This window comes from Tachysurus vachellii, chromosome 19 (assembly GCF_030014155.1).
Source record: "Tachysurus vachellii isolate PV-2020 chromosome 19, HZAU_Pvac_v1, whole genome shotgun sequence".
In the NCBI taxonomy this organism is placed as follows: Eukaryota; Metazoa; Chordata; class Actinopteri; order Siluriformes; family Bagridae; genus Tachysurus; species Tachysurus vachellii.
In genome coordinates this window covers 5,237,173-5,248,694 of record NC_083478.1, presented here as the reverse complement: position 1 = coordinate 5,248,694, position 11,522 = coordinate 5,237,173, and the positions used below count along the sequence as shown (strand labels likewise).

General features: G+C 39.0%; 1 protein-coding gene across 3 annotated transcripts in view; it reads right to left on the bottom strand.

The window, feature by feature from the left end:
* Positions 1–4,187: 4,187 nt before the first annotated feature.
* Positions 4,188–11,522, bottom strand: part of znf385a (zinc finger protein 385A) — a 56,739-nt gene continuing 49,404 nt past the window's right edge. For all 3 annotated transcript variants that reach the window (XM_060894157.1, XM_060894158.1, XM_060894159.1), the window contains 4 exons: positions 10,081–10,404; positions 7,139–7,317; positions 6,812–6,904; positions 4,188–6,364 (listed from right to left, as the gene is read on the bottom strand). In XM_060894157.1, coding sequence (XP_060750140.1) covers positions 6,137–6,364; positions 6,812–6,904; positions 7,139–7,317; positions 10,081–10,404 — 824 coding nt within the window. In that variant the 3' untranslated portion in view covers positions 4,188–6,136. The remainder of the gene's footprint in view (positions 6,365–6,811; positions 6,905–7,138; positions 7,318–10,080; positions 10,405–11,522) is intronic.

Sequence of the window (11,522 nt, the reverse complement as noted above, 5' to 3'; positions counted from 1 at the left end):
TACATGATCTAATAAGATAATACATTTTGTATGGGCCTGTGTATATTTGTGCTTGTAACTTGTAAATGCACATCAGATACATTAGATCCTTGATACTGTGACCATCAATATCAAACAAAATGCTCTTAAAGCCATTAGTAATGATAGTGGGGTGTATCACACTCCTGAAGTGTGTCAAAGTGCTGGTACAAAGCATTGGTACCAAATCCCACTCTCATCATCATATCCCACAAATCCTCTTACGGGATGGAACCAAACATGATATCATACAGCACTATACAGCTCTACACTTCTTCAGATGTATCATGGCTTGTCTGCACATCAAGGTAGAAATCTTAGCATTATGAAGAAAATATTACTGTGCAAATAAAAGCTTCGAAGAAATCGCTGATACCCAAAGACCTTCATCAACTCTTGCTCTTCATATAAAGTGGAAAATACAATAAAACTGCAATGTGGTGAGAGTCAAATCGTTCCTAATTTCCTTTCATATAGAATAAACCAAGGGACTATATTCTTAGACTATCTTCTGCTATCTTAGTAAATCTTTCATTCTCAAACAACCTCTTATTTTTGGGGGGATTGAAACTTTTATGAGAGTTTGAGAAAGGGTTCATAAACACATGGATCACCCAATTCTCTATGTTGCTGTATTAAGATATTCGTTTTGTAAGATCCTGTTTTGTATAGTTGTATTAAATACAGAGGTATAAGCTGCCACAAGATGCATGTGTCTAATGTGCACTCAGTATATAGTTTAAATAAATGAGACTGTGACTGCGTTGAGTGTCTGGTGTAATACCGCCATCTTGCGGTCAGTAACGTTAATGCCGTTTAAATAAATTGTGCTTGCTGCCCCCTAGCGTTTAAAATGCAAGTCTACTGCAACAAATTTGATGAACTTCCTATCTTGGCTATATGTGTATTATTTTAACTGTACTTGGTTACCATTTAACACGTGTTTCCGTCCTGCCCACGTAAAACACTGCTGCAGATGTTGCACTTGATTTTAATGAAAGATCTTGAAGCAATTTGCAATATGTAACATACCTTAATTATATCTTAATTAATTTAACCAGTTTCCTGTAGGCATGCACAGTGCAAAATGGCACCACAGTTTTAAACTTTTATTTTGGAAAATACGAGTATACATTTTATTTGTATAGCACGTTTCGATAAAGCATCTTTACAGAAATATGGCTGCAATTTTAGGAACCAGACTAAAAAAATACAAATCAAACACACTATTCTGGGTGACACTAGAATATTAGAAACCACACACTTCTGCAATTGATTTCAGAATTTAATATGAGGAAATTGTGAATAAAAGTTGATGATTACAGCAGCAGTCTATTTAAATGAGATTATCCACTGAAGTAAGGGTTTTAAACAAGATCTAATATACTCAAAATGTTTACAATCATAATTGTTGACCTTATCTGTCAAAGAACTTAGAATAAATTAAAGCAGACTCATTTGAATTAGGTTTAATAGTCTTTATTGATTTATAGACATTTTTTCCCTGTGGTAACTCCAGGTTTCTTTTAATATCAATAATATTTTCCATAAAGTTCTGTTTTATTTAAATTACATCTATAGTATTTTACTCACATAGGCTATGCATTTATTGGTTGATCTCCTTATTGCAATAAACAAGAGTAGCCGGTATGGGTTGAATATTGCTACGGTTCACCATACATACTCTTTTTGCCCCTCTGACAAATTCAAAAATAACTTTATTGGCAAGACAAGGTTTGACCAAAAGCTTCTCAGGGTTTTCATTTTCTCTGCTCCTGTAGAGGCTTAGGGTGGAATAAGGCTACGGCTAAAACACACTTCATCACTAACATTACACCCGCCCTGAAATATTGGATGAATCTAACAAAGGACTCCCAAACATTTATGTACACTGACAATGCTCCTTCTGGGGATGACTACAGGATGAACGTATTCTTTATAGAGTTCACAGATGGATCTAAGTGTGTCCGTATCATGCTTATGGACTATGCTGGGAAGTGAATCGCTGTTACTCCTTGGAGATTGCAGCCTGACATGGCATCGCTGAAGCTTCTGTGTGATTGGTGTTTACTGCAGATCAGTGAACACAGCACTACAATCAGCTGCACTCTGATACAAGTCATTCATTCCTGCTTGATGGAATCTGTCTGATATTCACACAAATGTTAAAAGATATACAATGACAAGAACTATAGCACCCTTGCTAGTGCCTCACTAATTAATGAGAAAAATAAAATCTCTAACATCTCCTAACAGAGATCACTTTAACCAAAGCACAATGGTGGATGCTAACACAGGTTAGCATTTCTGTAATGGCATTATCATGATAATGGTACTGTACTTACGAAACCTGCTGACCACACACACAAAAACGCAACAATGAAATCTTGAAACTTAGCTACATATGCTATGCAAACAGTATGGCAGACTATATATCAATTTCACTCAGATTTCCTGTATTTTGTGCCCCATCAAAGATTCATAAGGCCCTTTTTTATGTGAAGGGCGAGTGAGAGTCCATCACAGCCCTTCCTGCTGCACTGAGAAGGAAAACATCGCCATGGACGAACAAATATTCCTATCAGTAGGCACACACAATTCAGTTTACAGAATTCTGTACATTTGGTTAATGTTCATCTAGAGCATGTCACATAATTTGATTGCTTATTGCATTGAAAATATCCAAAAACTAAGACATTTAGCGCATCACTTGTCATGGAAGGGCTTTAGGTGTGTCCATCAGTACCTTATGGAAAATCCCTTCAATGTTACGACTGGTCTTGTTTTCTAAATTAATATTTATCCCCACTGGATTTCATCCCATGGTTCTCGACTCAAAAAAATATTTTTGGATGTATTTTTCCCCCTCCAGTCTTCACATCACTAATTGTGTAATCAATAAAACAGTGTTTTATGAAAATGGAAAAGAAAAAACCAACATCAAAACAATAACCACAAAAAATACTACAAAAAATAACATAAAATCAACCATAGTAAAAGAATAGAAATTATATGCATTGCATGGCTTTAGATTCAAGATAGGAAGTTCAGACCAAATAAGAGAACACTGGAGAACAGTCAGGTCCCCTTGCAATGTCACTGTAATTCTTCCTGTTTAGTTATTATTCATTCCCTGTTCCTCTCCTTAAAGCGTTGTCCTTTCCTCCACTCCTCACAGATACAGGTGACAGGGTTCAGGATTGATTTTTAGCTGGGATGCAGGAGAAAATGATAGCAAAAGATCAGGGTTCATATTGCTGGCCTTTCTGTTGAGGTTGCATAACTCGGGTATATGAGAGTGAGTGAGAGAGAGAGAGAGAGAGAGAGAGAGAGAGAGAGAGAGAGAGAGGTGGGGTGGACACAGGAGTCTGTGCGAGTCCAAACCTTTGCTTATATTGCAGGGGTGTCCAAACATTTTTTTTTGGTAGTAGGATAGGGAAAATTATAATCAGCCACAGGCCACATATGCAGTAGTACAATTATTAGACCAATATTTAATTCCATATTCATTTAGTTGATCTTATATGGCGAGTTATATGCATTTTAATTCACTCATTATATTCATTCACAGGAGCTGAATTCTAAATGAAATACGCACATTTTCCTCTGAGCTCAGTCCAGCAATGGCCTGTGACTGTCGAGTCTGGTGGGGCATGACAACATTAATAACAATATAGCCTCAAGCTAAATGAACTTGATAGGCTATCACACTTGACTTACACTGAGTTTGCTATTAGTTGTGTTCAGTTTCCTGTGTGCAAGATGAATTCTGTATAGCTAATATATTACTCCCGATTTCCAGGTTTCAGCATCAACACAATAGACTTAAACCTAACCTAAAATATTCAGTATTAGAAACAGTAGGAACATTTTGCATATTTTTTTTCACATTTTATGCCTGTGAAACAAGGTCCCCATGAATGTACGGTCCACGGTAACCTCATTACCTGCTTTGTCTGCATTTCTTCCCCTGAGATCCGTGCCCAATTCTGGCCGTTATTAGCACTTCTTGAAGTTCACACAGATTTTTTGACACACTACGTGCAGTAGCAAGTGCTGAAATGAATGTGTTGCCCCATGGTTGTGCAACATTAAGGAAAGATGTGGGTTATATCAATTCATTCATAAATTTATTTTCTTCCGCTTATCCAAACTACCTCGGGTCACGGGGAGCCTGTGCCTATCTCAGGCGTCATCGGGCATCAAGGCAGGATACACCCTGGACGGAGTGCCAACCCATCGCAGGGCACACACACACTCTCATTCACTCACACAATCACACACTACGGACAATTTTCCAGAGATGCCAATCAACCTACCATGCATGTCTTTGGACCGGGGGAGGAAACCGGAGTACCCGGAGGAAACCCCCGAGGCACGGGGAGAACATGCAAACTCCACACACAAACACACAAACACACAAACACACAAACACACAAACACACAAACACACACACACAAGGCGGAGGTGGGAATCGAACCCCCAACCCTGGAGGTGTGAGGCGAACGTGCTAACCACTAAGCCACCGTGCCCCGGTTATATCAATTAAATATCAATAACAAATCTGTACTAGCAACACTCAATATTAGTCACAGTCACTATTTTAGTGGAATTTAAAAGGGAACATTAATGTTTGTTATATAGCTGAATATATTTTTATAAGTGTCAGGCTCTGCCCCACCTGCCTCTATGGACAAGCCACCACAGATTCAGTACTCATTTTGCCAGCATACATGTATCTACATTCCTTTTCTTTTTTTGTCAGGAATTTGTGGTGTCTTTTGTGACACATTGTTAATATAGACCTGTAGAATTAACCATAAAAACGTTGTGAAAAGTGGAAAGGTTTTTAGATTCAAATTTACACAATAGTGACACCCGCTGGTCAAAGTACGTATGTCACATGCAAATGTTCATTCTTAAGCCAATCTATTTAAAGCTAAATAGGCTAAATAGAAAGCAGTTTGGACACCCCTGTTATATAACCTTTCTCTGAAAGAACCCCACTGTCCATCTATTACCATCATCATTAAGCTAACAGCTATTCCATCTTCTCTATAACACACATATATATATTTTTTGTTTATGTAATACTACCAATATCAGCCAACTTGGAAGTTTTGGACTATGCTACACTGCACAAGAATAAATAAAGTCTTCCTTTAGGAACTGAAGATTGATTTCTACTAAATAGCAGATCGTCAGCTCATATCTTCCTCTCACTCGTAGAGAAGATGAAAGTTGGTGGATTTTTTCCCCCAGGAAGATTTGATGTTAGTGTTTGTTCTGAATCCAAACTGTAGTACCCACTTAGTGTTGTGAGTATGTTTCCCCATACTTCCATGAAACCAGATTTCCTTCTACTCACGCACACACACAGGCACAACATCCTCTCTGGTTGTATTCTCACTTCTTGAATGCTGTAGTTCTTCCGAGGGACCGATCTCTGTATATTATACAGAGCTGCTTCTCCACACTGTAAAGATTCTAACAGTGTCTTACAGGGCAGAATGTCATAGGACATGGATTGATTAAAGAGGAGATCACTTGAAGCAGCTATCCTACTCACAGAATGTGTTTCTGTTGTTTTTTTCCAAGGTGCATAGGGCTCAGGACACGCTGAACATGACAAAGAGAAAGAACTTGTACTGTGGTACACAGTACATACTGTATGGAAACAGTTAGAAGTAGTAGTCTTTTAGTATATGTGCGTTTTTGGGTATGTTACATGTTATACAACTCACCAGCAGTTTGTTTCTTCCATCCGGTTCCTATCTGACTGCTTCTGTCTTACAGAGTGTGTGTGTGTGACAAGAAGGGAAAGATAGATGCTGAGCTGAAGTAATTACTGTATACCATCTTTCTATTCATTGCTAATCACTCACTCCAAAGCAAATAGAAGGGTAGGGACAGGGAAAGAAGGAATAAACATCTTGTCAGATCTTTTCCCTTTGTTGTCCTCCATTTCCTTTTGTTCCAGCTTTTTTATAATTGAGCAGTTGGTGGATGAGATAATTCTAGTCATTGCTGTGTGGTTTGATATTTAGTTTTCTACTTGTTTCTTCACAGTGTGCTTTTGGAGTTTGCTCCTGGCTGGCTGAAGTGCACAAGGGTGTGTCAGTAGGGTGAGAAAAGAATGGGCCCGTGTGAGGTACGGATTGGCCCCGGGGCCGGTCTCAGGATAGCATGGCTAAGGTGTGGGGCCTGTAATAGATGATGATGAGGGTGTGGGGTGGGAGCTGCGGCACGGAGAGCTAGCGGATTGGATGAGGCGGCAGCTGCCATAGCTGCAGCTACAGCCAGAGGACTGGGCAGGAGGCCAGCACCCAGTGCTTTGGTGAGATCCTGAGGAAAGGACAGAGAAGGTCGATTATGCAACACAGCTAAATCTGACATGCACTTAGCAAGCTTCATCAATAAATCTGACTATCCTTGCTTACCCTTTTAATGTGCCAAAGCAGAGCTATGGCTTGTTAGACAACGCAATAAATGAAACAAAGTGTACCAACGTTACGGTGGATTTATGCTATGTATAAATAGATAGAAATGAGTTGCGACCTCTGTTGTAATAAAAGATAATTATAAGTTACTTTAAGAAAAAGTAAGGACAAGTCTTCTCTAAATAGAGTCCTTCAGCCAGGTGTAATACAGGTAAAATCTCTGATCCATTCAGCTAGTTCACCTCTTAATTAGCTTTCACATATAGCTGGCAGGTTTGTTAGTGAAGTGTGCAAGAGTGACTAGTCCTGAATTTGCTATTAAAACTTGAAAGGCATGCAATAACAAGCTCACCGTGAGGTCTGCACCCCTGTGCTTTTTGTGTCGGCTCAGGAGTGGGTTGGGCTTCCCTGCTACTCCATCCCGGTGCCTTCGACTTGATATGTGCTAGGGATTCAAACACATACAGCTGTCAGTAGAGTAACTATAAAATTAAAATTTTGTGCATGGCAATCTTATAATTTATCTGTGTGTGTGTGCATGCATGTGTAAAAAGATGAAAAAGATTTAAAGTTTTTAAAGATTAAAAATTTATTTAGAAAGACATGGTTTCTGTGTGTTAGTAACTACAATTGACTGAATGTGCACTCTTCTCAAACTTCACTAGGCTTTTCCTTTCACCTGTTTGAGCTGCAGTTCTGAATTGACCCGCACATTGCAGATCTCACAGTGGAAGGTGCGTTCCTGAGTGTTCGGGTCTGTAGGCCCACTCTCTCCACTGGGCTTGGGCCCCAGACGAGGATACGCCTTAATGGGACCCAGTCCACTCCGAGCCTCGAGAATGGTTTTGTGTTTGGTGCCTGAGAGATATAGAGACATGAGTTAAGACAGGTGGTATGGAATAAATCACACTGTTAACACAAGTGAAAGGAAGATATATTAGCGGAATAGGACCTAGAGCTATATTGTCACCACTTAAACTAAGTCCATCTGTTTTATCACCGTAAACTCATCACCATTTTTTGTAAAGGAGTGACAGGGATTTGGACTACATATTTTTCTGATTTAATTCAACACCGGTATAAATTGTGACCGCTGACTTGGCCACAAGGTGGCTCCATTGTCAAGCATCACCCCATTGTACTAACAATGCCAGTCTACATACAGTATATCAATCAGTTTGCTATATTCACGTTACACAAAATGATGTAAGATTTACATAACAAATCATAGCACAAAAATATTTTTGTTTGGATAAAAATAAAATTAATTGTGTAGAATTTTCTAGTTTCTAACCTTAAAGACAAAACCACATCATTGCTCTACTCTAGTTGCAATTCTTCAGTTTCTGAAAACAGTTCATAACTTACTATTTTGCCAAGTATTATCTTCATGAACTTTTGTTGTGGTGTTTAGTAAAGCCTAACACATGTTTCTTTTAAATATCTGAGTGTTATGTGAGGCTTTCGAGATTGGAAACACAACTAAACCTCTTAGACAAACAGTGTACAATAAGAACATTTTGGCTGGAAACCAAATAAGTAAATAAATAAATCCACCACATCCTGCCGAGAAACCACCATCAGGAATCGCCATCAAGAAGCCTTACTTTGACCCCAAGTCAACCTTTAACCCCCTGATTTCTGAGTGATGTCAGTGTAGAGTTTAAGTTACAGTAAGGGGATAAGCAGGGGACAAGGGGAAGCTCAGAAGATCAGAGTGCACAATCTAGAGCATTCTGGTTAAACATTCCCTTTAAATGCTTGCCTAAATTTTTTTAATAAGACGAGCATGTCTGTATGTCTGCATCTGTAACAAACAGATGGAAGATAAATAAACAGATGAGACGATTTTGGTCAGCAAACTATGCACACCAGCAGAGCTGTCACAATATGAGCAAACAGTCAACTCTTTCAGCTTCTTGCACTTTTTTTTTTTCCCACTCTGCTGTAAAACATGTGCTTTTATTTTTGGGCCTCACTAGCTTTTTGAGATTAGCTTGATGAAATAGTTGTGTAACTTCCAGATTGCGAGGCGCTGCTTAAGCCTTGATTATTGCTTCTCCTCCCTGCTACAACATATCATTCCAATCAATCTGCAAAGTTTGTTTTCAAAGCCTGCTTGTGTGTGCATAGAAAGTCAGAGCATGGGCTTCTTTCCAAGAAACAGTATTTTAAAATGCATCACACAAGGTTGATCGAAAAGCTGATTCAGTTGATGAAATTATGCGGAAATTATAATGGTTTAAAACACTGCTTATTTAACTAGCTTGGCCATGCTTTCTGCTCTAACCAACCTACAGTATCATGTGCACTTTAATTTGCTGCTTCATGGCAAATGCACAGATAAAGGCATGAGTACACAAACAGATGTAGCCATATGGTGAACTAACTTAAGAAGAGCGGTCTTGATGCAATGCATTTATCATGACTCTTCTCTGTCCTGGAAGAATGAATGTCCTTGCTGTTCGAACAGCTGAGTCACTGAACTCTTTACTAAGCACTTAAATCAGCTCCAGTTTAAACAAAACAACCTCTTGCACCTCTTGCTATACTAACTCCTCTTTGGCAGGGTTTTAATTTAATATTCTTAGACCTTGAAGCATTAAACTAGCATATGTTTATGTAAACACTCATGTAATCATTAATGTAAAACATAAATGTATCATTGTAGAGACCTCTGCTGGCTTTGTAGAAAATTGCTAAAAATGAAAAAACCCCTCCTCGTAACTGTTCCCATCTCCTCCGCTAAAACTTGCCGTATTTCATGTTCATGTTTGTTTTTTGTTTTGTTTTGTTCGGAGAAGGATGGTTGCTGAGCAGTGAAGTTCAGAATGTGGGCGGAGCCAAAAATAAATAACCTAAAACAAAGAATCAATTGAGATCCTTTGCATGACACTTTTTCCATTGCAAATTACTTATTTATGGTCTTTGAATTGATATTATTGTGACTTTAAAGATCTAGATTTAGGCCCAGAAAACCTCTTAATGTTACAAACTGCACATTTAAAGAAAAGCACCTTTTTTTCTGTATGCATTACTACAAAATCCTGGTGGTCCTCTTTCATCTCATACACAAAAAAGTTAACAGTAAAAACAGATACAGTGATAACTGCAGCCTCTCCACAAACAATGACTCAATAACAAGGTTTTGTGTCACCTCTAGCATTGTAGCGGAGCCTAGTTGTGTGTAAATCACAATTAAGCAAGGTACAGTAAAGCTATCCAAGAGAGACCTAGCATGATAACTATCCGAGTTTAGACCTCTAAACAGCTGTTTCATGGTGGCTGTAATTGCTAGTGTTACTCTGAGACTCGGGTCAAGTGTGTAGGCTTGAAAGCATGTTTCTGCGGTTCAAATGCAAGTCGAACCATGCATTTTTCAACAAGGTGTTAATTTTAATAATTAGGATTTCAGTAGGGCAGGTATGCAGGCTCCTGACAGCTACTGTAAGAAGGAACATTGTCTCATTTTGGTGCAACTGCAACTGATTTCATTTTTTTTTTAAAAATCCATAATGCATTTTTTTCTGCATTAATTATTTATGATGTGCACTGCTGTGTAGATGTAGAAGCTTGTGTCTGGGTGTCAGATAAGCAACTCAGATTAGTGAAAAAGCTCACCTTTATTGTGAGCCTCCAGCTGAGAGAGAGAGTTGACGGCCACTTTGCACAGCGAGCAGTACAGCAGTTTCTTGGCTTTGTCCTCCTCCGTCTCTCCGTTGCCAGGAGTAGCTGCAGTCCCCCCTGGTGCTCCAGCAGGCTCTGAGTTCGAAGACCCACAACCAGGTGAGGAGCTGCTTGCAGGCTGAGGAAGAGGAGTGGTAGGGCTTGGCATGAGGGCAGCAGAAGAGGAAGCAGGGGAGTCCGGGGTAGGGGGAGCCGACACAGGCGCAGACCCTTGCGCTACCACAGGCCTGCTCAGCTGTGACACAGGTTGCGTCTCTTCTATAAAACAATACAGCAACAATACAATGTTCTTTGTTTTTGCATTTCTGACAATTAAAATGCTGGACTGGAATCTGAGGTTTTTAAGTATGCACCACAGGAATAGTTTAGTTTTTCAGACTGAAGCGAGGTTGAGTGAATTCATTGCCAAGTAATGTGCACTACAAAGTTTATGGAGCATTATAATAGTTTGTAAAAATACCAAGCCATGAACTTTTGTGATTAAAAGCTACATGAAACTGTTAAATGATTTTTTGAATTTGTTCATCAAAATTAAACAGGTCTTGACAGAGTTAACATTTAGTTTAAAAAGAAATGAATTACAGGAATGTTTATTTGCATTTCTTATTACTTGCAGGGAAAAAAACAATGCTTCACATGAACTGGCATGTATGCCTTAATATTCCATTGACCCAAATATTCATGCAAATACTGTACCTGATGCTATGCTACATTTACAGCATTTGGCATTTGACTCCCATAATCCGAACAACATACTTTTTTTTTTAATCTATTTCACACAATCAGGGGTTAAGGGCCCAGCAAGGCAGCATGGTGGGCTTGGGATTTGAACTCACAACCTTCCAACCACTAAGCTACCACAATCCTCTCCGTACTACACATGATACACCTCTGTCCTAACACAAGCATAACATCAGAAACCAAAAGAACTGTTATTTTTTTATTTATTTTAAATGCATCGGAATTCACACACACACACACACACACACACACACACACACACACACACACACACACACAGAGCTCTATGAGTAATGCATTTGGAATTCACTCAGATTTAGAAATAAAATGAGGACCAGCTACATTTAGGTGGAGACCCCATGTATGTGGTTGGAGACTATTACAGAGAAACACATTTTAAGGTTTCTCACCAGACAGACAAACAAATGAACACGAAGATGCCAGATGGAGTGAATGCTTGTAACATACAGAGATCGAGAGAGCACGAGAGAGAGAGAGAGAGAGAGAGAGAGAGAGAGAGAGAGAGAGAAATTGTTCTGAGATAAAATCAATCCCAGATTATGCTTTTTGAACGGAATGTGCACTTGTGCATTGCGTTGTTGCGAGGAACTAAAATATTTCCTTATTAATACATC